The sequence below is a fragment of the Xiphophorus hellerii genome, chromosome 4 (assembly GCF_003331165.1).
Source record: "Xiphophorus hellerii strain 12219 chromosome 4, Xiphophorus_hellerii-4.1, whole genome shotgun sequence".
NCBI classification, from domain to species: Eukaryota; Metazoa; Chordata; class Actinopteri; order Cyprinodontiformes; family Poeciliidae; genus Xiphophorus; species Xiphophorus hellerii.
Window position 1 is genome coordinate 16,664,676 of NC_045675.1, and position 26,523 is coordinate 16,691,198.

The following is a 26,523-nucleotide window of genomic DNA, read 5'->3' on the forward strand; positions in this document are numbered from 1 at the left end:
ATTTAACTAAACTGTTTGGGTCCTAGTAAAGACTATTTATTATGTCTATGGTTTTTGTCACTCTGAAATTAAAAAAAGTTTGCAGGTACTTTTGGCAAATATTGCAGTCTGGGTTTGAGCAACAGCAATGGCATCCTAGGAGTTATTTATTTTAGTGGTTGGATGTTGAAATGCAACATTCATGTTGTAGACCTATATTATTGGGGTGTGTTTTACTTTTTTGATTTTTGAGGAGTTTACTTATCTGAAACCATTTAAAAACTATTATGTGACAAATACCTAAATCAGACTTCAGCTCCACTCCTTTCTTTTGTTTTGGTGAATTTCAGTGACTGTGTTAAATCTCCATGTGCTGTCTCAGATAGTTACTTTAACACTTAAGGTACTGCTTTTTCTATGGATGAAGACAACATTAATATATCTATGAATGATGCATCATTTATTGTAAATAGCTTTGAAGGGATAATTATAAAGATATTTTTTATGTGAAAAAGAACTAAAAACCTATAAGTTTGAATCTAACTATCAGTCTAAACAGTTTGTGAAAGAGTAAAAGACACCTGTTTGGACAGGGTATCCAAACCGGCTCTGTCCAAGGGTCCTACATCTTTCTAAATCCAGACCTGATCATGGGTGAATGTAAAATGCTGACTTGTCAACCTCAGGAGAACATTTTTGCTTGTATTTGGTGAATGCAGTGAGTACACAAAAGTAAGATCAGCTCTTATTTTGTTTTCAAAACTTCTTTGTTGTGTTCTAAATCTAATTACACCAACCTGTGTGTTTTGTCCAACTTTATGCTTTCCCTAACACTAGTCGCCAGTTATGTTGTCAGTGACAAAACACTAAAGCTTTTATTTTGAAAGTTGGAGTGAACCATCACCGGAAGTATTTTGGCGTTACTCTCAGGCTCACGCTGCCACTACAACCGACGGAAATGGCGGTGACGGAAAGGCGAGCAGCGTGAAGTGCTGATGCATTTACATGGATCGAAAAACCCCGACCGCCAGTATATTGTTGGACAACTGACAATGACGTCGAAGTAGAGCACCGTTTGTAGTTGTCATTACAAACCCATAAAACCTTCCCGGGGAAGTTTTCATCTCGTCGGCGGAGGAGTGAAAATCTCACCGGGAGCATGGCTTCTTCCAGCACTCAGGTAGCTAAGCTAGTTAGCTCACTTTAGCCAGTTCAACAACAACAACTCCAACTCCAGATGGATTTAGTGTTTATCGTTATATAGAGGCTTACAAATGTATTTCGTTTGTATTAGATTCGGAACAAATGCTTTAAGAGAGGATATTAATTTTTAGTTAGTTTGGTGTTGTCATTTAAAACATTAAAGTAGTCGTGTCATTGAAATTGTTAGTACAGAAAAGTGCTTGCTAATGCCCCCCCAAACCCCCTCCAGCCTCATTGAAACACAAGCAGCATGGCAACGCTGGCTAACAGGCCCCATGTTCCTCCATTCAAATGAGCCAGCGGTGGTCTTGGCTGCTGCTTTGAAAGATATGACATCCATTTTTAACCGAATGGAACACAAACGCATGTAATCTCAACACAGAGTCATTTTATTGTTAAATCGTCTAAGTGTCAGCAGTTATTTATTAGGAGAAAAGTGACCGAAAATTGCTGCGTGTTTGCATGGCCCACCTGCTCAGTAGTGACACGGGCCTTGTTCTGTGTTTTATTTTTTCTTAATATTCACACTTAATAAATTTTATATATACTTTTTTTTTTTTGCTTCAGTTTAACAGTCTTTTCGCATATTATGTTGCATGCCAGTGTTTGCCGTTTCTTTATTGTAAGCGTGATGAGACATTTTCGATCAGATTTAGCTGTTAGCTAGCTAACATGTTTGCACAGGTGGTGTGCTGTCAGCTCCTTAGCTAAATGCTGTGCGACAGCGTGGGCTTCGCCTTCTCTGCTTTTTATCCTAGAAGGAAATATACTGAAACTAGATCAAACCTGTACGCATCTGTATGTGTTGCAAAGTAAACACTCTGTAAGTGATCTGTCTTAGATAGTGACTTGGCAAGTTTGGAGATATTACTGTGGAAGCTAGCCGTCATGTGAGAAGGCCCATTTTGAGGAATGCAGCCAGTTACTTGCAGAGTCTGAAGTTTGTGTTCCTATTGAATGTTTTGTTATTCTGACAGCGATGTAAATTAAAAAGCTGAGTTTTTCTGTTGCATTTTCAACAATTGAGTAGCGTATAAACTGAACAGCATTATGGAGAGAAGAAAGAAAAAACTTAATCGAAGACTGAATTTGTGCATGCTTACACTTCTTTTCCTGCCCCCAAAACTAAGGCTTTCTATTGGATTACTGTTTAGTGAAGTGAAAGTTAAACATAAACTCTCCTTTCTGCTTTTGGGTAGTTGCTCCGTAAAATTATTTGCCAATCTTGCACTCTCTGATACACACATACTGCAAATTATTGCCTCATAGGAATGACATGGATTGCCTAACAGAACTGTTTAAATGATTAATGCCAGACAGCAAATATTAGCCATATCATTCCCTCTAATTAATTGGCAACCGCAAGTCTATAGTTTCATTGCTCTATTCAATTATTTGTATAAATAAATTAAGAGAAATATTTATGACTAAATGATTTGAAAACATCACATTTCTTTGTGAACAAATAAAAACAGTTAAAAGGTTACCTAAAATGAGATGCTGGAGGTTTGATGGTTTTAGATTTGGAAGGGATTGTTGAGGATGTTATGTTTTTTTGTGTTCTGTGACAAAAAAGGTAAACACATTGGTTTACAAGCAACCACACGGGAGGCAGAAGAAAATCTACTGCACCAGCAGCAAACAAGCCTCACGCTTTTGGGATGAAACTTAGCAAACAGGTCATGCTGGAAAGTCTGAACAATACATTTTAACTCCAGTTGATTAAAGCAGTTTTAGTTAAGCTTAGTACAATTTATCTTTATGGATGGACTTGCAAACAAGAGCTAGACAAAGGTTAACATTTTTAATTATTTGTGACAGTCATTTATGACTTGCTTTACAAGTTATGTTGAATAATGTTTAGTTAAATTAGTTTTTGTTTTCTTTCTAAAATTGTCTCTAGTGGAAAAAGCCTAACATCTCATTACCTTTAAAGCTTATTGGTTTAGCTTTAGCTTGTAGACAGCTCAGCATTTACTCTCTCTGCAGCTACGACATGTTGTGGTTTTGTGCTTCCTTACTGTAAAAACTATGGATTATAATTAGGTGACACATAACTGTGGCTTATTTACAAACTTGAATTAGTTTGTTTTTCTTTTAGATATTTTTCCTTGATTATAACTCAGTATGTTACCCAAAGCTAATCACATTATGTGCAACACAAAATGAGCTTCAGTTAATCATCTTTAACTCTTAGTCCTCAGATTTTTTTCAGACTGTCAAGTTTTAAAGATCAGTTATGTATTTGTTTGTTGTCTGAAAGGTAACCATTAGCATTGTCTTAACAGATCAAAGTATTCACATTTTACACTATAGGTTTAAAAGATTTTGGGATTTTTCGTGTTTTTAATTTTAAATGAAATTAATCTTTAGATGAATAGTGGGCTTTTTTAATAGGTTCAAGCTTATATAAAACCAAGTTTCTTAGTGTGTAGGTCATTTAGTGTAAAAGGGAATATTTCACTGGTGAGATGAGGCACAATGGTGTGAAAAGCTCAATCTGGTCAGTTCTGTAATAATTGTACTTGACAAACATTATCAGTGGTTGTGGATTAAATATTTGATACATTATTGTTCTGTTGTCACTCAAGTATTGTAGGTATCTGATTGTTGGAGGAAAACATTTCAGTTCTATTGGAAGCAAGCTTGATTCTGTTTTAGTAGTGAAAGAAACTTATTTTCTACCAAAAATCTTTTTGCCATCCTTCTGTTTTTTAATGCCTGAACATTTTTAACAGTTTCACCAAGTTTCAATACATAGCAGTGCTTAATAAAGGTTTCTGTACGTTACATCCTCCTATAAAGCCATCATTATTTGTGCTGCTAAAATTATAGCGATTGATATGTTGTTGTAAGCCACAGTTTATGGCTTGTTTACAGAAAGAAGCAAAGCAACATTCTTTCTGTTGTGAGCGAATGAGCCGCCCTGAGGCCGTTGGATTACAGCTGGCTGTTTGTCACTTGGACTGCCATTTCAGCAATGTGGGCCCTCGTGTGGGGGGCGGGTTTTCCAAAGAGTTACATATGCTTGAGCTGCACTTTCTTTTCTCTGTGCCTCCCCTTTTCACGTTTCACAGTTTGTTGCCGTGGGAGGATTAAGGGCATGGTTAGTGAGTTCACCTGTTCTTAGTTGCTTTGTTTCCCCATGTCCACTTGGTCATTTGAATTACCAGATTGTGTCGTTTCCTCTTAAAGTTATGGGGATGATCTGTAAAGGAATTAACACAAGTTAAATACATGTGCAATAAATGATTTGATTGAAATGTTCATGTTACAATAATAGAAAATGGTATAGTCAAAGGCTTCTGTTGGATAGGCATTTTATTTTTCCTCTTAATCTGTAGATTCCTAAAGCTTTATGGTTGAACTTTCAAAGCTTTTTTTAAATATATAAATATATATTTTTTGTGCAATAATCTTAGTGCTTAACTCTCACCTTTAGTGGTTTGGATTCCATTTGCAGAAAACTGTTGAGTCTTGTTAATGTATTTTATGCTTAACAAAATTCTAAAATTAGGCCAAATCTATTAAAATGTCAGTCATACTCTTATTTTTTGTGTAATTTGAAGTTGCTGGTCAGGGTGACCAAAGTTTTCTCTGGTTGTACGCACTAAAAAGTACTGCCCCTCCCTCACATGTTGCTATGTACTTTCAGTCATCTGGAAGTATTTAAATTTAGAAAAACAGTCATGGTTTATAAATTAAGATGATTACCTTCTCTCTTAGTTAAGGTCACACTATTTTAAATCTGAAGTTTACAAGCTGTATTTTTTAAGGATGCTGGTTACCCAAATAGTGTCTGATGAATTAACCAGCTAATATAAGCTAATTACGTCATATTATACTTTAATTATAGAACCCAATTCAGGAACAACATGAAACTGAGATCATACAATGAAAATTTCATCTCAGCCTATTCCTAATGACATTGTTACTCAACTAGTAGAGTGGTTGTGTTGCAACATGTCCAGAGGTTAGTTGGTCTGAAGCACCAAATCTTATTTGAATTGCTTGTTTGAACTGTTTTTCAAACAGGCACTTAAGTTGAAACATTATCTGCTTAAAGGTGCTTCACATTTCTCAATTTCACATTATTGAGAAATCCCTTGAAAATAGTCAGCAGTAAATCTGATTACCTACACTATCTTGGCTGTAATGTTATTGGTATTAAATACAGTGATAAAGTTGACATAAACCAGAATAATATGGTCACCTAAGCTTAAAGTAATTTGTATTTTTGTTTATTCGTTGATCCATGCTGGGGTGACTGTGTGTTTGTATGTTACATCTTTGTTTTAATAATTTTTTTGTGAGAATCTTTCTGTAGTTGGTCAAAGTTAGCACATGTTGCTAAGTACCATGCAATTATTCTAGATGGCAAGAAACTAAATTTATTTAACTAGAAATATATGCTTTTATACACTGTATGGCCTAAAATACAGTTAATATTCCTCTAAAGCTGAACATTAAATGCTTAAACGCTATCACTTGATATCAGCTTATTCAACAAGACTTTATCTTGTGTGTCGTTGTGCCTGAAGCATAACTGGGTTAAAGGTGGCTTCAGTATGAGGGTAACCAATCTCCCATGCAACTGCTGAAAACCAACACATAATTTCTGTTATCCTTATCAATAGTGTCATTGATTACTTTCAATGATACTATTGTCATTGAAAGTAATCAATGACATTTTCAAGGTTTGTAAAGTAATTGGACTCGAATCTTGTGCATTTCTGAGAAAAGCACAAGTTCTTCATTTACAAGCAAGCAGCCCTGCTGTTATCTTTACTGACTGCTGATTCATCTTGTAATTATTGACAGTGTGTTGCTGTTGTAAAGTATTTGGTGAATTATCCTTTGTTATATTCAGTAGAACACTTTTCGCATCTGAAGAGATTTGTCTGAAAAATTTTCTGCAAAAAGTCAATGAATTGACCAAGAGTCCCATCTTTCGCCTGTGTAAGAGACGAGTTTGTTCTTATGGTGGCTCATCTGGAGTCCGTTTGATCTGGGTTCATGGTTTATGTATAAGACTGTGACTCATCATTTTATGATTTGATTTTACCTTTCCGGAAGAAACGACTACAGGTTTTGCTGAATGATGACAGACTATGTAACAATCTAAGTACCTGATATTAAGCAGTAACAATTCAAGTGATTCCTAGTAAATAGGGCTGAAATTATCAGATGGTTTGCAAATTATTAGCACTTTTTCTTGAACTGATATTTTAAACATCCCTCCTGTCCTGTTTTAAGAATTTAAAAAACTTTTTTTTTTTTTTTTTAATAGTCAATTTTGATTTTTGTTACAAATATGTTTAGATAACGGGATACAAATCTTAACTAATAGTTCTATTGATTTGTCTTTCACAGTATATTTTTGGGGAGTTCAGCCCTGATGAGATCAATCAGTTTTTTGTGACTCCTCGATTTTATGTTGAGGTAAGAACAAATAACTTGTTTTAATTTAATGTTTAAATTGTGCACAATTTGAAAATGAAAACCATTTAATTCAATTGCAAAGACATTGCAATTGAATTAAACTGTTATGTACAAAATATTCTTGACTTTTAATTCACTTTTTTTTTTTACTTTTTACAGCTTCCTCCATTCAATGACAAAGTTCAGTGTGTTAGTCAGTCTTCAGGTATGTACTTTTCATGTAATACTTGATGTTTATATATATTTTTCTTGGAAGTTGCAGGATCTAAATATTTACTCCGTAGTCAAAAGTTTTCCTTCTTTTAGCTTCAAATGTATGTTTTAAATTGTTTAAGATTGAACCTCAGGTTTCATTATTTATTTCTTGATTTTGTACGTCCAATACTCATAGTCTGGAGTAGATTGTCAATAGTTGGAAATAATAATCATTCAATAATTTTTATCATAAACAGTTTATTTCTAGACATTTTGGACCACCAAATTAAAAATGTTACAGCAGCCACCTTTATTTCAGCGCTGACCATTTGCACATAACATTTGCCTTATCTTGATTTGTATTGATTATTTAGGAAGTTACTGCACTCCTGCTGTGCCATTTATTATGGAGTCTATGGGACTGCAGGTTTGCGGTGAGTTAAAAGGGCTCACACCCTGTGGCTTGACTGGTTGTTGTACGTTGTCTGTAAGAACTAAAGGTCCACGTTTCAAAAACTGGTGGCTTTCTAAACTGTGCATCTTTATTCTTTCTCTTGCCTGTTGGTAAACTCTGTAGAGCTTTGCATGCTCAAGATACCTAAAGTATCTTCTGTTGCATTTAATGCATTTTTGCACCACCGCAGGGCTCCAGATTAACTGAAATAAAATTGAACTTTGATTTAACAATCAAAGCTTATTTACTAAGGGCATAGTGATGGTTTCTGGCGATGCTAACATTCGTCTCTAAAGGAATCCCTGAATTGTTGCAGTTTTACAACTGAATGCAGTTTACTCTAATGAAGAATGATTCAACACTAACTGAATATCCTCTAATCCTTACAGAGAAGGGATCTGCTCTTTAATGCCCTCTTAACTCTTGCAAAATATTAATTTATATTTAGTGACCTACAAGCTGATGAGTCACTTGAATGAGTTTCTGATTTGCTTTTACTAATTTTTCCTGTTTATATTCACCCTTGCACCTCTTGCTGCACAATGATTCTTATTTGCAGGAAAGTTGTTTGTGCATTATGTACAGTTACTTAAAAAGTTTTTTACATTGCTGCTTGAGTTTGTGTTTTGAAAAATGCTGTTTAGAAGTATTTAAAGACTCAATGTACTTTTTAAATGAGCTTTTATTTTTTAATATTTTTTTTTCTTTCTGCAGCCAACAAGTTAGATATTGATAGGATTACTCCAGCATAATTTCACTGCGTTTAAATTAAGCAAACAATAAGGTCATTAAGTACCCACAATAACTTTTGTACGCAATTTTACAAGAGTTGCCACTAATTGTGGAGGGTACTGCATCTATGGAACATATAAGAGATCCACACATAGATTAACATGTTATCCCCAAATAGTCTGTAAGTTTCCTATTAACCTTAAAGTTGTTGTGATATGTAACATTTTATAATTACTTCAGAAATTGTATATCTTATATTTTTCACTTCCTGAGGTTGATGTTTTGTTCTTTTTATTTACCTTTCCAATGCATGCTGAGCCTTGGATGTTAGTAGGTTATTGAGGACTAGTCTATAAACAAAACACAAGAATAGACAGAAATATCCATTTATTGTCCCACAGTGGTGAAATACCTGTAAACTCTAATGAGGGAGACCCTCGAAATGTCTGGATTTAGTCAAGCTGGTTTAAAGTTTTCATGTGTCGATATACAAGACACATCTGTTGAAACAAAAATGTTTGGCTTGTGTTCTACCATTTATTATGGTAGCTGTAGCCAACACCATTAGCATTAGCTAATGCAATATAAAAATAAACTGGAAGACAATGGATAGATGTTTAAAGTGACAGTGAAACATTTTAGTAGCAAGTCATTGTAGCACACCATTCTAATATATTTGAGATAGGGCTGGACAATATGGTTGAAAAACTTATCACGATGTAAGTATTTTATATCAGTCTATCGATAATTATTGATTTTTTTTGTTTTTAATATCTAAAATATTAAAAACTAAATATTTTAATAAACAAAATATTTAATAAACAAATAGGCACTTCTCCTGTGCCTGTCGTGACACGACTTCTCCTGTTTTATCCACAGTTTTCACTCCATGCTGCTGTTTTATTTTTAAGCAGGTATGAGGCACGGTGGCAAAAATTTTAACTGCTGCTGTGTAAGTTACTCAACAAGTTGTTGCTAGGTAACCAAAGAGTGAGTGAGTTTGTTGATTCCACCAACCTGGATTAGCTGGGCGTGAGAGGTTGAGCAGCTAAAGACTTTCCTCTGCCTACATATTGAGTATTCTATCAGGTGTATTATTGATTGCTATTGATCACGTGTCTATTGCTATATATATATCGTTATTGATTTATTGTTCAGCCTTAATTTGAATTAGGGGTTGTTGAAGAAATACATATATTTCATATATATATATTATATATTATATATATTTTTTTAAATAGCAATATGGAAAGTATCTTTTTGACAAACTAATAATGGTGATTTGTATTCTTAATTGATATGTTTCCTGCAGCAGAAGACTATCAGCACATTGAGTTTGGGGTTGATGAGGTGATGGATTCCAAGCCGGTTAGAGCAAGCGATCCTTTGTACAGGGTGTCGAGCAACCTCAACCCACAGGCCCCGGAGTTCATCCTGGGCTGCCAGGCGGCTCCGAAGGCTCAGCAGGCGGCCCCTCCGGTGGCTGACGTCCCTGACGGAAGCCATTTCAACTCGCTGGATGGGCCGGACTCTGAGGCGTCAGCCCTGGACAATCACCAGTCCTGCCAGGACATGGACGGACTCCCCGGCAGCCTGGGACAGCGAGAGAGAAAGAAAAAGAAAAAGCGGCCGCCTGGGTACTACAACTACCTGGACCCATCAGTTGGTGAAAGCTCTAGCAGCGGTGTTGCAGCTGATGGTGCTCCAATAACGGCACTGGTGAATGGACACGCACTTGGAGGCTCACACCACAGTTCTGAGGATGTGGACAGTAAGGCATTGTCAGCAGATGAACTTGGCACCCCTGGACCTGCTTCCAATGCAACATCAACAGCATCTGTGTTTGCCCCCACATCCACTGCCAATCAGAGGACTTGTGATAGCCCTGAGGACTCTTCTTTAGACTTAACAGGTGGAGCTGCCTCTTTATCCGACGGTAACAATGCAACTTCCTCCTCTTCATCCTCCTCTCAAAGCAGAGAGATGACAGAGGGATCAAGGACTGCAGATCAGCAGCTGGATCATTTGGCTCCACAGAGCCCTGAACTGTCAGACGCCCCACACAGCCCCCACTCCAAATCTCCTCTTCCTCCCTCAGCTCTTGCAGCCACCCCTTCCGCCTTGACTTCCACTACGACTACTGAACTAGAGGGAGCTCGGGCAGCAGACACCGGAGTGGCCAATGGGCTAGAAGAGCCCAGTACTCCTGTCAGTTCAGATGGACACAAAGAAGACTGTGACAGTGGGGAGCAGGGCCAGCCTCTCAGCCCAGACTCTGTGACCCAGCCTTTAGTAACAGAGCAGGCAAGCTCTCCTGCAGTTGCTGCTGCGCCCACTGCCAATCTTCCCAAATCCTGGGCTAGCCTGTTCCACAACTCAAAGCCTCTGCCTGGCAGCCCTCAGGCCTTTGTAGAGGTGAAAAATATTGTGGAAGCTGCTTCCCCCTCTCCTGCAATGCCAGAGCAACCTGAAAAGGCTGGGGAGATTAAAGAAGGTCCTGTCCATGTATCGGAAGATCCAATGGCCCCAAAACTTGCAGGTATTTTGTGTAAGGAAAAAAAGAGAGAAAAAACCCCCAGTACTCGTATTGTTCCATATTCTTTATCTTAATATTCTGCATATTTGTTACAGTCCAGTTCTTTCTTACCTTCTTTGAAATGATGTAAAATCTGACTATAGATGAGGATACTAACTGGTTTCTCTCAGAATATGAGGTGAAATTACTATGCCACAACTAAAGAAATGAACACTAGATGGCAGCACTGTCAGCTACATGTTTTTTAGATAAGTCATGAGTTATATTTGTAACCCAGTTTAGTCATTAGAAGTAGGTCAGGAGTGCCTTCTGGGCCTCACCCGGTGAGCATAGGAGAGCTTCCACACTGCGTTGGTAAGGGTCTATAAATTCTCGGTGGTCTGGTAGCGTTTTGTCCTATTATCTCAAACACTTTTTTAAAAATTGTTTGTCTCTGTGGCCTTTATTGTAGCACTAAACTATATATTAGTTTCAGGTTCTTTAGATGCAACTGGATGTAATTAATGGGTAATTAAAAATAATTTCTGAAACAATATCAATATTTCTTTATGGCCAGTAGCTGATATTTACTAGTATTTATATTATGTATATTTTTCTACCTTTTTAACACTTTAAAAATACAACCACAATGCTGAAATTGCTTCTTTGTTTCAGTTAAGCTCTCCATAATCATGCATGGCTTTACTATCGGTCACATACAGGGCCAACTCCCTCCTGAAACACAAACAGCAGCAAGGTAGACATAAAAAAAATCGATTATTAACATCGGGCCATATCAATAAAGATTTGTTAAAGAATAACTTAACATTGGTCAATACAGAAGTTGGTGCCAGTATTTTGTGCATTTGTTGTAGCAAAGTAATCTGGTCTGTAGTAAGCTTTATTGATCCAAATAGGAATGTTTGCTTTGCAGACAACAATCCAGTGCACTTAATAGAAACACATTTAATGACACCGTTCTGCCATTATTACACTATGATTTTAAAATAGAAATAAATTAACTTTGAACATGAATACACTTTTATTTATAAAAGTACTTAAGTGAAACTTAACTTCGGGCCTTACACGGCCAGCTGAATCTTCATTTAAAGAATGCTTTGCATTTGGATTGAGATATAGTGACTCAATGATGACTGTCTACAAATTACAAGTGTTGCAAGTTGCATGTGAATTGGTATCAGTTCTTTTTTAATTGTAGAGTTTATAAAATAGCAAATATTCGATAAAAAGATTGTTCTTATTAGAACTGAAGTGTAAACTCTGTACAAAAATGTCCAACTCTACCAATCTAAAAAAAAAAAAAATCCATACCGCTTTTAATGCCATGGACTTTTTTATTTAAGATTTTCTCTGACAGTCACTTATAAGCAATTGCAGTATGAAAATATCTACATTGCCTTAATTAAGTCCATGCTAATACTGGTATCTGGAGAAATTCCCTCTAGCAGTGTAGACAAAGATCTGGTCAGTGCACATATACTTCGCTACACTTCTGTTAAATGTCTCTATTGTTGAAGAACAACCAGAGTCTGGATGTTAGGTTGCAATAGGGTCTGATTAATTGCTGGAGCGACATAACTACAACAGAGATTTTGAGTGTCAAGCAGCTCCTACTTATAGTAACAATATGTTTAGCATGGAAATGTTTTATAAGTGGATGTATTGCCTCACATCTTTTTATTTATGCAGAGTGGGATTATCTTTGCTTCGCAGTCATCGGTCTACAGCAAAGCGTTTTAAAACACTGGAGACATGTGTTACATGAGGTCGATCATGAGTTCATGTTGTTGTTTTTTTAGGGTTAAACTTTTGCAGGCATGTTGTTACCGCTAATGGGATTATAGGCAGCTGGAACCCCTTGCATAAAGTTCGTTTTAGTCTGTTCGTTTTTATTACTTTGTCTTTTTTTGTTGTTGTTTTTTATTGTGGGGGGAGGCAAATCTGGTTGTAATTCACCACCATGTAGCCACCACAGACCAGCTGTTTGTAGACTCGATGCAGCTGGTTTAGATGTTACATAAATCCACAATTTAGACTACAACTTCAGGACGATTCAGCAGAGATTAGAAGATATGTCTTACTCTGCTGTAGGATATAGTTAGATTCACTTTGCCAGTGTGTAGAGCTTAAGTAATAACAGATTAATTGTGGATATGCACAATATATTAGCACTGGTATCAATCAGATTTAACATATCTGTATTTGTCCCATAAGAACAACAGGGGCGAAATTATTAACTGATGTTTTATTTCCATCTTGTTGCTCCGTGCGTTTTGGGAGGAGGAAGGAGCTGACGATGCAGCATGGGATTGTGAGGTGTCTTAATTGAAGCAGAGAAGCAAAGTCGACTTTGTGGTTTCTTGAATTCTGTCAAAATGGGGTGGAAATGCATGTAATATCAGGAAATGTTTATCAGGTACAACAACATTACTAGATGGTGAGATCTGCCCAAACTTTCATATCAGGGTGTCCCTAATTAATGAAGCTACTTATATGGGTCAGTTTAAAATAGTTAATCAAACCCAAAATGTTTCTAATACTGTGCAGCCCTAAAGTAAATACTTATAAATGACATTATCAAAGTCTTACAATCTAGAACGTATGAAATTTTAACAATCCAGAGGGAGCCACAAATGTTAAACTAAGTTTTGAAAAGACAGCTTTCTCTTTTTGATAATTATTTTACTACAGGAAATTTTATGTAATTTCAAAAGATATAACTAATAAAACTTATGACAAGAAAAATAGATTTAAAAAAACCTAAGTGGTACTTTGTCATTCTGTTTTAGAAGTTCAATGCAATTCCTTTGAAAAACTTTGAAAACTACTAAAATAGGCATTTGTTAATATATCTATTTTGAAAAACACTAATTATTTTTAGCCAAAATTTTTAAAGAGCCACTGGTTGCAGACCCTGATTTAGAAAATAGTTATAGTTTTTTCCTTCTTATATATACTGTCCTGTGTGTTTACCACTAATTTCACCTAAACCATTGCTGATTTTAGTTTGTACATTTGTTGTAAAATCCATCCACGTTACCATGGAGGCTGTATTTTTTTTTCAATGACAGTCCTCCTTCCTAGGCGTGGTACAGAAAACTCTTGCTCTTATTCAGATGGTCTCTCCTGTTGCTGTCGCCAGAGACAGGAATAAGAACGGAAACATTTGTTTACAAATGAAAATATTATTCCATTATTCTAATGTAATTCTAACTTTACCTCAAGATCTGATAACATGAAGTTGGATGTTTTAGGTTGGTTGTAGTTTTATGAAACTGCTTGTTGAAGAATATTGTTTCTGTTTGAATCCCCAGAAATTATTGAGAATGTGAAGTTGATACATAAACCAGTGTCTTTGCAGCCGAGGGGGCTGATCAACAAGGGGAACTGGTGCTATATCAATGCCGTATCCTTTCTCTACTTTGTTTTTTTTAATGTCTATAGTTTTCTTTTAGCAGCATTGTTTTCTGTTTCTTGCTCTTCAGTCTGTTTATCTCCCTGACTCTGAGCTCTCAGACTCTTCAGGCCCTGATCGCCTGCCCGCCCATGTATCACCTGATGAAGTCCATTCCTCTGCACAATGAAGCACAGAGAACATGCACCTCCACACCCATGATAGACAACTTGTAAGACAAGTCTTCTGCAAATTGAGTTTTCTGTGGTTTGTAAATGTAATCTTCTTTGAAGTCTCATTGTTTTTTTAATTATTTTTAACTTCTCTGACAGTGTTAGGTTGGTGAATGAGTTCAACAACATGCCTGTGCCATCAAAAACCAAACAGCAAAGTAAGATTTTAACCAGTGCAAATGTAATGGTTGGGTATCATTTTGCATTCAGTATTGCTGATGTTTTCTTCCTTTATTCGGTGTATTTACAGCTGTTGGTGATAAGGTTGTAAAAGATATTCGGCCTGGTGTACCTTTTGAGCCAACCTACATCTACAAACTCCTCACTCTCATCAAGTCAAGCCTCTCTGAGAAGGTGAGATGAGTTGGATTTGGCTCTGCTGCTTATTCACTGCGAAACAATGTGTCAAAGTTTGATTTTAATGATTACATTTTGTCTGAAACAGGCAGTACTTGTGGTTTTCTGTTGCAGAGACACAGTTTTTTGTAATCGGATAACTCTTGAAAATAGTCTTCATTACACAAGCTGACCCAAAATTCTCATCTTTTGATGTTTAACGGCTCGTCCTATGTCCACCTCTTATCCGTTTACCTCAACAAATTAGTGTGCGCACATTGTGGTTTTCATTATTTGAAATTTGTCAGCAGGTATTTTCAGTGTTTTTTCTTTTTAATTGATGATTGAGTCCTTCATTTCCTTTTTATTTTAAAGGGCCGACAAGAGGACGCGGAGGAGTATCTTGGGTTTACCCTCAATGGACTTCACGAGGAGATGCTGGCTTTGAAAAAGCTAATCTTGCCTCAGGAAGAGCGTAAGCAACTGTTGGAACCTAACTTTTGACGTTAGATCACAAGCTTGCAGAAATTAAACAGTTTTGGTTTATTGACCTCATTCTTGAAACATCATTGCCAGTTTGAGTGTCCAGCTGAAAGCTGTATAACTTTTAGTATTCTGCATGAGGTGCATAAAATGTTACTGATCTGTTAGTTTTATGGTGTATTTAAAAACAACAAAACAGGATTCAGATAAATTATTTGTTTGCAACTTAATTGTGTCCTAGCTACAAAATATTAAATGTAAAACATGTCTGAGTTTTTTTTTAGCAAAGAAAGGTTGCAAAGTTTCAGAAACCGTGCGCTTGATTTTCTTGCATCGTCTTGAAAAGTTAGTTAACGAATATAATTGATTTTCAAGTTTTCCTAGTCTCAATTAATATGGGGCAGGGTGGAAAAATACTTGAATAGAATTTAATATATATTTTATTATTTGGAAATATTCTAATTTTATGGAAAATTACAAGTTGTTTAAGATTTTTAGCTTTGTTTTGCCATGTTATGTTTTATGTTTATGATTTTGGGTTTTGAGTTACTGACGGAACATACGTAAAAATCCACACTAATTTAAAAATCTAATAAATGATTTATACCTTTTTGGTGTAAACATTTTTAAAGGTTTCTGGAAGTATTGCAAATTTTAAGATGGTACCAATAAAAGTTTATCCAAATACCTCCACCTTCCAAAATAGAAAAAAGTCAAATGGTTTCTTAAACCAGTCAATAACCAACTGGAAAATTACGTAATTTATCCAATTCCCCCCTTTTTTCTTGAAAGTGAGAGATTTTCTTCCAGCCAAAGTTTCTGTACTTCAGCTTCATTATGCTTCTCCAACATGGAGATTAGGAAGATACTATGCAGATACAGCTGCCGTCTGGCACAGCATGCTTCATAAGTGCTTGGTTATTAGCAGTTATTAGCATTTTTACTCTGTTTATTCATTGATAATTCAGTTTCAGTGAAGTTCCAGTTATTCATCTGTGAACAATGTTTCTTGAAAAGGCTCTCCTACTTCAGCACTTTGCTTCGAACATGTTGCATGTTCCAGCTTGTCTCTGCGTACCTCTTCTGTATCTGAGCACATGCAGGGGAGGTCACATTGTAAAACTGGTCTCTCACTTTGTCATTTAAATTCTAAACAATTCTTGGACTGTAAAAGAAAACCCATATTCATGAGATCAATCAAACAGTTCTGCAGGCTATAATTACTAAGGATTGGTTTTCCAAACAGGGCGTCACAGATTGCTAGTCTGGCATAATCATAAATTATAAACAAATTAAAGTTATATAGGGGCTTATGTCATGGATTTGAATATGGATCATTTAAAAAAAAACTTCATGAGGACCCAAAGTTTATGCCTGGGGTCAGATCAGGACATCCTTTTATTAGCTGTATTTATCTGAAAGAAAACTGAAATGAAAAAAGGAAGTAAGAATAAGAAAAAAGTGAGCTAGAGTTCTCTCCTGGAGCGTCCAAGCAAGGTTTATGGTTTTGCTACTCTTAGAGACCGCATTAAACTTCTTAGAAATTTTTATTCTAGTTTTTGAGTTTTTTATCTCCACAGATGATGTTAAACTAGCAAGTTAACGCTGGGTTGGACATTATAAAGACTTCAGGGCAACTTGTTTTCTTTTGCTGTTAACATTTAATCAGGTGCCTGGTTTGTAATATTTAGAATTCCCCTGTGGGAATTAATAAAGCATCTCTTATTCATGTTTTTTTTTTTTTTGCATTCTTTTCTTCCAGAACCCCCCACACCCAATGGCCCGGAGTCACAGCCAGGTGGTGAGGATGATGGAGCCGAAAAGGAGGAAGAAGGGAGTGAGGACGAGTGGGAACAAGTGGGTCCCAGAAACAAGACTTCAGTCACACGTCAAGCTGACTTCGTCCGCACACCCATCACTGATATTTTTGGTGGACACATCAGGTACATGAACAAGTTAAGAAGCTTTTCTAATGACTCAAACTCTGTGGCCTGGATCTGTAGCATTCATGTTGGTTTTCACCTACACTCAGGGTGGGTGTTACAAATTGCTTTGGCATCGCCAGCCTTTACTTTAAATCCTCCGTAGTTCTTTGTGGCGAGAAGTCTCGACAGCAAGACGTTAAGCTGCCCTCCACAAAACAAAAGTCTTAACCTTTGGACAAATTGGAAAGCGAAACTATCACTTTTGGCCACCCAAATGATATGTTCTGTATAGTTCTGGTCTAACACATTTTTTGTACACTGTTTTACTACGTCTGAAAAGATTATTTTCTCAGAAATGGTTGTGTGGCCAAAGAGAGACAGAACTCAGGAGGGTTTTTATCAGACGTACTTTGCACACCAACGCAGCTTGGCTGTAATCCACAGATTCTTTAATGCATCAGTGGGAGTAAGTGGTTTGTCTGGAGTTGCTACAACACTTATTATTAAACTACGATCCACAAAATGTTTAAGCTACCATTAAAAGAAATACGTTTTACCTAATAAATATCAGTATTACAGTAAGAGTTTGTAGTTTTAAAGAATATCCTGCTCTTAAAATTTTCTACAACTAAACTTTGTAGTTATTTTGATGTAATGTGTGTCTTTTGGCATTTTCTTTACAGATCCGTGGTGTATCAGCAAAACTCTAAAGAGTCGGCCACTCTCCAGCCTTTCTTCACCCTGCAGCTTGACATCCAGTCTGAGAAGATCCGCACAGTTCAGGAAGCTCTTGAAACGTTGGTGGCCCGGGAGTCGGTCCAAGGCTACACCTCCAAAACCAAGCAAGAGGTAGATCCACAATACTGGGGTTTATAAAACACTCACTTGAACATTATGTATGATTGCAGTTCTACTTCAGTGACATTGAATCTCACAGTATTAGGTTTTACAGATAAAGGGCACAAAAACATGTGCTGCTGTAGTTTTGGAAAGTTTTTTTTTTCTAACAGTAATTTGTTGGAGGAAAAAATGTATAGGTTATCAAAAATGTAAATAAAAAATTTATTTCCAAAGCTTCAGTATTGAGCTCAAGCTTTTGATAATAGTTCTAATAAATCAAGAAGGAACACAAAAAACTTATTTCCTACTTCTGAGATTCTATGAAATGTATTGTATTTATACATTAAATTTGCTTCTGTAAGGTGACTTTTCACCTGTGTATTTGTACTTAATGAGGCACTTTGGAAAGTTGCCAAGCCCTAGAAGAAAGTGGAATACTTTTTGTCACATCTTTAGTGTCCTGGTCTTTTACCTATTTTCTAGTTGCTTTAAGCCTTTATGGGCGTCACAAGTACTGCTAAAAATGCAAACCCTAAAAAACATTACTGCTTAACTAACTGATGGAGTGAACATCTGCATCACATCTGTTCACTGCACCACAGGCATCTTTATTGGTGTTTAAAGTTGTAAGCACCAAATGATAAACTTTTTGGTCATTCTGGACTTAAATAACTTTGATCCACAACTTGTCTGTATTGGTACTTAAAAAAACACAGCATTGAGTGATTTATGACTCCCTCCTCTTATTCTGTACCTGAATCGTTTCTCTAAAAAAATCATCTTATTCTCATAAGCTAGGTTTCCTAGAGTACCTTTAAAACTCTAGAATATGGTTTTTGTGTTGTACATCACGTGACTTCTTCATCTCTTTCTTTGTGTTTGTTGCCAGATTGAAGTCAGTCGGAGGGTAACTTTGGAAGAGCTGCCACCTGTGCTTGTGCTCCACCTCAAGCGATTTGTCTTTGAAAAGACTGGAGGCTGCCAGAAACTAACAAAGAACATTGATTACCCTGTTGACCTGGAAATAAGCAAAGGTATGAATGGACCCACACTCTGCAAAGCTTCTGCTGACTTTAACTTTTCAACTTGAGCCACAAGGATAATACGTATTTAATTGAGGTTTATGCAATTGCTTAAGCTTCTTGGTCTAATCAGTAAATATGCCTATATTAACTTTGCTTTCAGATCTCTTATCCTCTGGAGTGCGGAGCAAAGTTTTGAAAGGCCAAAGAACTTACAGGCTCTTTGCAGGTTTGTTGGTTTTATTGTTTAGATCACATTGTTGTATTATTTGCAAAATATTTTTCTATAAGTCACTGCTGGCAGCAATATTTACTTCCACTCTATATTAACAATGTTTAAGTGTCTTCAGCTCCCATATAATTGTTTGGATTCCTTCAAACAACAAATCCTGACTAGCTCATCACTAAGAGATACTGTTATCTCTGGATCAGTGTGAACAATATTAAAATCACAGGGGACCTTCTGGATTTCAATATTTTCTGGCCACTATAGTCCATTTGTTATGAATTCACTTTGCATGTGAACAAGTCTAACTTCAGAAATATAATGAGAAAGGTCAAGCGCAATGTTAAAGGAGCAGTATTCCGTAAAATCTGCTTTTTTGAGCCATGCATCATGTTATAACGGTATTCTCTCATCAAAAGCATACTTGAAGTGTTTACCTTCATTATGCACGTCTGAGAAATCCTTCAATCTCCCGTGGCAATCATTGGGGTTTGTAAAACTCCTGGATGGACGTAGCACCACCACGGGGGACGTAGCACCACCATGGGACAAAGCTCCTCCCTAGAGCTACAGTTTCTGAGCTGAGGTTCTGCCACACAAAGACCCCTCCCTGCCACTTCCCCACAGAACTCCTTCAGACTAGCAGCAGCAAAAGCAAAACACTTACTGGAACTGCAAATCTGCTGTGCTCATTATATGAGCTATTTGTCAGTCCAATAATCCGACAAATATTTATAATAGAGAAATGTTGATAGGATTACATCTTCAGCACATAATCCGATCAAGAAGCAGAAACTTCTTAAAGAGACAGAGGCCTAATTTCAAGGCATTTAATTGTGAAGTCAAATTTCTTGACTTCATGTTTTATTTATACAACATTTTTATAACAACTGAAGATGATGCAATTTATAGATTGTGCTACAAAATTATACTAGATAGCTGGAAAACACATACTACCCCTTTAAATGAAATTTAGTGGAAATTGAGGATTAGATATTGAAATTGATAAAGAAAATTGTGTTTTGAATTGCGTAGCCCTTATAAATATATCAAGTCCTTTTTATTTCTATGAACACTAAAATTTGTTATCAATAGTTGATTAAACTGAAGAGGTTTAAAAATTTGCAAGTTTGATCATTTCTAATCTTTGTACGACTTACAATTACATCATTTAGTAATGCAAAGTATTTGGAAGCTATAGTTCATTGATGTATTTGGGCCACATCTGCTAACAACATATTATCCTGTTTAAAAAAAAAAACACCTGAACTAACCAACTAAAACTTGGATCCTGATGTTTCCCACAGTTGTTTACCACCATGGAAACAGTGCGACAGGCGGCCATTACACCACTGATGTCTTCCACATTGGTCTTAACGGCTGGCTGCGCATCGACGACCAGGCGGTGAAGGTCATCAACCAGTACCAGGTGTTGAAACAGACGGCCGAGCGCACCGCCTACCTGCTGTACTACCGCCGCGTCGACCTGCTGTAGACACCCATTCACACCCCTCCACACACCCATACACCGACACACACACACACACACGCCACAAACATGCTCAAAATGCACTTGCTGACAATAAAGTGCTTCTGCATACAACACAAAAACACACCAAACTAATGAACAGGAACACTGCCCGACTTGTTCTCTTGCAAGATTTTCCTCTTCTTCCCTCCTGTCCCCGCTTTCCAGAGAACCAGCTTTTCCAACGCCTTTTTCCTTGTCACCTTTTTTTTTTTTTTTTTTAATTTTCAGAAGAAGAGAAGCAAGCTGCATTCACAAAGATTTCCCTGTGACTGCTCTCTCTTTTCTGTTCACCACTGCTGTTTTTTTGTCATCTTTTGTTTCACTTTTAAAGCAACAAGGAAGGACTGTTGAACAGACAGAGACAGGTGGAGGTTAGGGGTGCAGGTTGGTATCTGAGACTCTCCTTGGACTGAGCCCACAACTTGGCTCTGATGGCGTACAGTGAACTCACACAGGAGGAACTATCACCCAATACACTGCGAGTGGACTGCAGGAGAAATTCTTTTCAAATCTTTTCTTGTTTTTCTTTTTCTTTTTTTTTTAAGAAAATTACCTAAAATATCAGTGTTTGCCTTTTAGCAAAGAACTGTCGGCCTAATGGTTTTGCAGCAGTTTCAAAGCTTGCTGTTTGCCCTCGTGCTTTGAAAAGGCCCAGCACCAGCAGTATCACCAGTCTCATTCCCCCAACAACCAGATTGTGTTCTTCTTCAGCCACCACCTCTTCCTCCTCTTCCATGTTCTCACTTTTATGATGCTTTTAAACCTAGGTACAACTTGAGCCATAAAAAGCAGAAAGAAATTTAAAAGAAAAAAAAGAGAGGTGGTGCTATGGATGGAAACAGCTTCCTTGTTTTTGAACGATCCTTGTTATGGGATTTGAGTTTAGATTTAGAATATTGTTGAAAAGAATTTATTAATGCGCTTTAGAATTTAATAACAAATATGCTTCTGTGCACAGAGAATAAACTGATGAATACAATATGACAGGCAAATGCATATTTTACAAATATTTAGACTGAGATGTATTAAAAAGAGCAAATTTAAAAAGGAAAAATGGATCTGGTTGACAGAAAACAGTTCAGGTTTTCAAGGACTGTTGCCAGTTTTTAAACGCAGCTCCTGTTCTGGACAAGAAGCAAAATGATCAAGACAGATTCCACTGCAAAACCTGCCCTGTTGACTTTTTTTTAAATTCCTCATGGGTTCTTTTTATTTGCTTGTCGGAGGTATCCACTTGTGTGCTTGGTTTATACGTGTAGTTTTGAGCCACGCAAAAGCTACTTCCCCCTCAACTGTGCTGTAAGTGGGGGCTCAGTGGCGTTTTTCCCTCTCCATGTACAACTCTTAACATCACATCTCTGAGAGAAAAAGAAATCCGAGCTTTTTCGGGGGTTTGTATTCTCCAGAGAATCAGTGAGTCGCTTTGGGAAATTTAGGACTACATCAGTGCTAAGTTTTGACTAGAGACCTTGGACATGTGCACAAATGGAGATCATGTTTGTTTGGTTTTTTTGTTTAAATATTTTTTGGCTCTGACTCATTTAACTGTGATAATTTCTTTTTATTTTTTGATTTTAATTTTGGCTTTACTAAAATGTTTGTTTTTTTTCTTTCATTTTTGTCATTAATTAGATGTTGTACTGCTCTTGCTCCCTTTAGAGAAAAAAATGGCTTGCATTGGAATTGGTGTTTTCAGAGAAATTAAAGTCTAAAGCACAAGAAATAAAAAATAATAGTTCTTTGCTTGATATTTATTTCCTTTTTTGTCTATTTTTTTATTATTATTTTCACTCCAAACCCATTTCATTCCAGCCACAAGTGTCATCTTCACAGACCAACACATCAAATATTGTTTCATGATTCTGGAATCCAAATGTTTCTTCTGTCTCATCTGGACTTAGTTTTGGACATCCATCCGTCTGCTTATGAAAGGTATATGGGTCAGACTGTTTTGATGTTTTTCAGAACCTTTGTTGCAGGGTAGCATACATTTTCTGTCTTGCGGAGATGTGTGTGTTTGAAAGGAGTTACCATGCTCTTTCATTTAAAGATTACACACTTTAGATTGACTAAATTTTAATATTTCCAAAAACTGTTTATTGGATTTTATTTCTGCTCTGCTCAGTGTTACGTTGTAGGTTATGAAGGCAAATTTTTCCAGGTAAACCAAAGGACAACATTATACTGCCCCTACTGCCTTTCATCAACTTTATTCTCTGACTTCCTTTCTTTTGCCTTGTCTATTCGAGGTTCTGTGTAGTCTAATTGCACACAGGAAGTGGCATGCTCTGTAAACGGTCGAGCCATCTTTCACATAGTTCAGTTGTGCTGCTGGCTTTTATTTGTGTTGAAAATCGACACTGTTTTGTGTATTAACCCCCCTTTTTATTAAAAGAATGTGTCTCTGCGGGGACTTGAATTGGACACCTTGATTTTTTTGTTGTACACTTGTATCTTGGTGTCTTGTTGGCTGGTTAAGAAACGTGCTGGAGAAAAGCGTCTATTCTTTTTTTCTTTTAAATGTCTGCTCTGAACACTTTAGTCTGCTGGGAACTGTTGGGATCTTCATCCAGAAACAAACGCTGTTTATTAATTTGAAGCCTTCAGCATTCTATTTTGTTTATTGTTCAATAAAGGATTGTGCAAAAAGCAGTAAGCTAATCAAGTGTAGTCTGAAGAGTACCTGGCTTTCTTACGACAGAAATCCTTCTGCAGCTTCTAGACCTTGGACTGGCCAACACAATGTGCACAATAAACCAAAATGTTCTAGATTCTTGGTCTACCGCACATCTTTAATTACCTTCCTCCTGTATGTCTGTGTGTAATTGTCCTTTGTTATACCTTCTGCTCCTGAAGTTGATCTGGCTGCCTCTCGGCCCGCAGTATTTGTTGAGGTTGTGGCTGAGCTCGGCTCGCTTTGCTGTAATGGGAAGCAGACCCATGACTGAAAAAATTGCAAAGTAAGGCATTTCTGTCCTACTATATTCCATAGTGGTATTACATCCTTACTATAGGTATCCCCTCCATTTAGCTCTAGCTTCTGTCTAAAACTTTAACCAATTATAGCATTTTTAACTTAAGACAAGCACTCTTTCTTTTATGAGCCTACAGGCTTGGGAAGAAAATTGCATGTTGGACTCCTACCTACCTATGTTAATGTCCAAGCCTTGTTGGATGTAACGTTCTTTCCTTCAGACCCATTTCATACTCGTTTATTTTTTCCCTTATAAATGAAACATCCACTGGGATTTTAAACAAATTCATCACTTCTGATGGCATAGTTGGATTGTTCCAGTTATGAGGAAATATTAACATACAGGTGTAGTCCAGTATGTTTGATTAGAAACCTTTTTGATAAACCATTATATAGATATCTAAACCAGTGTTTCCCAACCTGGTACTCAAAAGTACACAGTCTTGAACGTATTAGATGTTTCCCTGCTTTAATATGCCTGATTCAGTTGATTGCAGTTCAGCTGATTGCAGTTCAGCAAACTGTGTGTAATTGTCTGTTAATCAGCCATCAATTGAAATCAGCTGGGTTGAAGCAAAGAAACACCTAAAACTAGCAGGGCAGTGTGCGTCCAGGACCAGGGTTAGGGAACACTGATCTAAACTCAAATGTGGTTGTGTTGAACATTTTCTAATGAACAGCTCATTAACAGGCCTTTGCCAAACTTGATGGCACACTGAAGAGGTAATTCAATCATTTGATTCAGAGGTGGTGGAGCACAGATGTATCTCAAACCTGCAGGATGGTAAATCTATAGGACTAGATCTCTGGCTTAGGGGTCATCAGCTTACAGAGTTGCTAATGAAGTCCAACATGCTTTTTCCACCATTTGGCGAATTTATTTTTATTTTGTTTTTATCTGAAAGAGGACTTTGGACCATTGTTTCTCCTCTGCTGCTTAAGATACTTGTGCCATCTCTGGTTCAGAAGTGTCTCAACATGATTAAAGCAGTAGTTATAGTTCATCTGCTAGAACAACTGCAGTCCATGTGTTCAGTGAACCTGGTCAAAACTATCGAATGGCTTTGGTTTACAGTCCATAATCATACTGGTATATAAAACTACCAGAAATATCTTTTTTGTAATGAAGATTCATGTCTGGTTATTGGACAGTGGCTAACAGTTTAGGAAGCAGAAATATGATTTTATGCAATTTTTAGCTGCAATTTCAGTTATTTTTACTGAAGTTGTGTACATGTGCCATGTAAGACTGACTTATTTTAGTTTTCAGTCACACTGGTCAAACATTTTCCCACCCTCGATGAATTTGTTTTATTTAATCTAGACTTCTTATATTGTAAGCTTTTTATATTCACTTTTTTTATTATACACTATGTTTATCTCTATATCCTGTAGTTAAAATATTTTACATGTGGTTCTCTTTGAGGTTTACTGATCTAAATGTGGTTTTCCACTGAAAGTTAAGCGCAAACATTTGCACATTAGGATTTTGCGTTCAGGCCCATTTTGAAGAGCTGGTCTACATCTAAAACAAAGGAAGCTGGAATCAAACCCCAAACGGCCCTTTATCACAAAACCACTCGTTCCACTGATCCAATCTCTTTCCAAAGTTTTTAAACATTTGATTGTTACAAACCTACATGCCAGTACTGCCTTTAAATGGCTGTAATGGAAAGCTTTGTGGTGGAGGTTGATCTATAAAACAGCATTCTGGATTCCAGCTTTCTATGAAATGCTAAATAAACAAGACAAAGCTTCAGTTGCGTAACCCTTCTAGTGTCTTCAGGGCAAAGTTGTGAGTTTCCATTTGGCCTGGATTGAATTATTTATCGGGTCTGATGGAGCAGAGAAATGAATAACTGCTCTGAGAAAAAAAGCACCATAAACTAAAGTTTTTAAACAAAATTTTCAACAGCTGTCAAAACTTGCTATAACTCAGGACTCTCATTTGCAAATTAAGGGTTTTTAGAGCTAAACAACTAAATAGGGCTGGTTGTTAAAATATATTAACCAAATATCTAAACTGTTAACATGTTACTGAAGTAATTTTCCTTGGACTTCTTGCTTCCTCTGCATGGTCTGGTTATTTTCAATCGCGTCCTCTGTCAGTTACAGGTATGCACGACGTTTTTCTGTCACCAGGCCCTTTCGCAAGTGTTAAGCCCATCCAGCTCATATGTGTTTGGTTATTTCAGAGCATATTTTGGTTGGTGTTCAGCCAGGCTGCTTTAAAGACCAAATGTGGTTTGTTCTAACAAAAACTGGCTTTCAAAAGATGGCTTCACAAAAGAGGACAAAACATTTTCCATATTTTCTTAATTCTGTTTAAGACGGCAAATAAATATTCAAAGGAAAGCTTATAAAATGGTACACATGGTCTCATTTAAAATGCTTTAGAATATCCATTTTCAGGGGTGACGGGGATGCTGGTACTCATTTACAGCAGCCATTGGGCAAGAGGCTGGGTACTCCTTGTCTGGTCACCAGTCCATCACAAGACAACGCACACAGACAGAGAGTTAAGGACAAATTAGATGGATCTAGCAGCCAAGCTTTTGGATTGTGCTAAAAATCACACATGCACAGAAAGAACAGGAAAACACCATGAAGTAGGAATACAACCCAGGACCTTCTTGCTGCAAGGCAGCAATGCTACCAACTGCACATCTGTGCAGCCTGAGCCATGTTTAACTATGTTTCCTGAAATTAACCATCTAGTTGTGGTTACTTACCCAACAAATTATGCCACCACTGCCTGCTACTGTCTCCAAATGACGTTTAAAAGAGCTGATGCGGTGTGTGCGCCACAATTTGGCAGAGTCTGTATTGAAAGAAAAGGTCAGGCTTCAGTTTGCTGGCAATCACCAGGACTGGGCATGCTACTATAAAAGTCTGAGATGTTTTAAAAGGAAAGCAAACAGATGGTAGAGGAAAAATGTGAACTGTTTGGGTCACACATCTACTAGCCTTATGCAGGGAGTGATATGAAACTGGGTCATCTCCTCCCTTTTTTATTCT

At 36.9% G+C, this 26,523-nt stretch overlaps 1 protein-coding gene across 4 annotated transcripts; it reads left to right on the forward strand.

Annotated features, from left to right (window-relative positions):
- Positions 1-909: 909 nt before the first annotated feature.
- Positions 910-23,302, forward strand: usp10 (ubiquitin specific peptidase 10). 4 transcript variants are annotated; one of them, XM_032560504.1, is made up of 15 exons: positions 910-1,159; positions 6,556-6,624; positions 6,784-6,829; positions 7,194-7,253; positions 9,318-10,544; positions 13,856-13,947; positions 14,058-14,167; positions 14,268-14,326; positions 14,419-14,522; positions 14,880-14,979; positions 16,750-16,930; positions 17,596-17,761; positions 18,642-18,786; positions 18,938-19,003; positions 20,308-23,302. In XM_032560504.1, exons 1-15 carry the CDS (start codon positions 1,139-1,141, stop codon positions 20,493-20,495), a joined length of 2,634 nt encoding a protein of 877 aa, XP_032416395.1. In that variant the 5' UTR covers positions 910-1,138; the 3' UTR covers positions 20,496-23,302. The 4 variants fall into 4 exon arrangements, with proteins under 4 accessions (XP_032416395.1, XP_032416396.1, XP_032416397.1 ...); XM_032560505.1 differs by having other exon boundaries at positions 9,321-10,544; XM_032560506.1 differs by lacking the exon at positions 7,194-7,253.
- Positions 23,303-26,523: the final 3,221 nt, after the last annotated feature.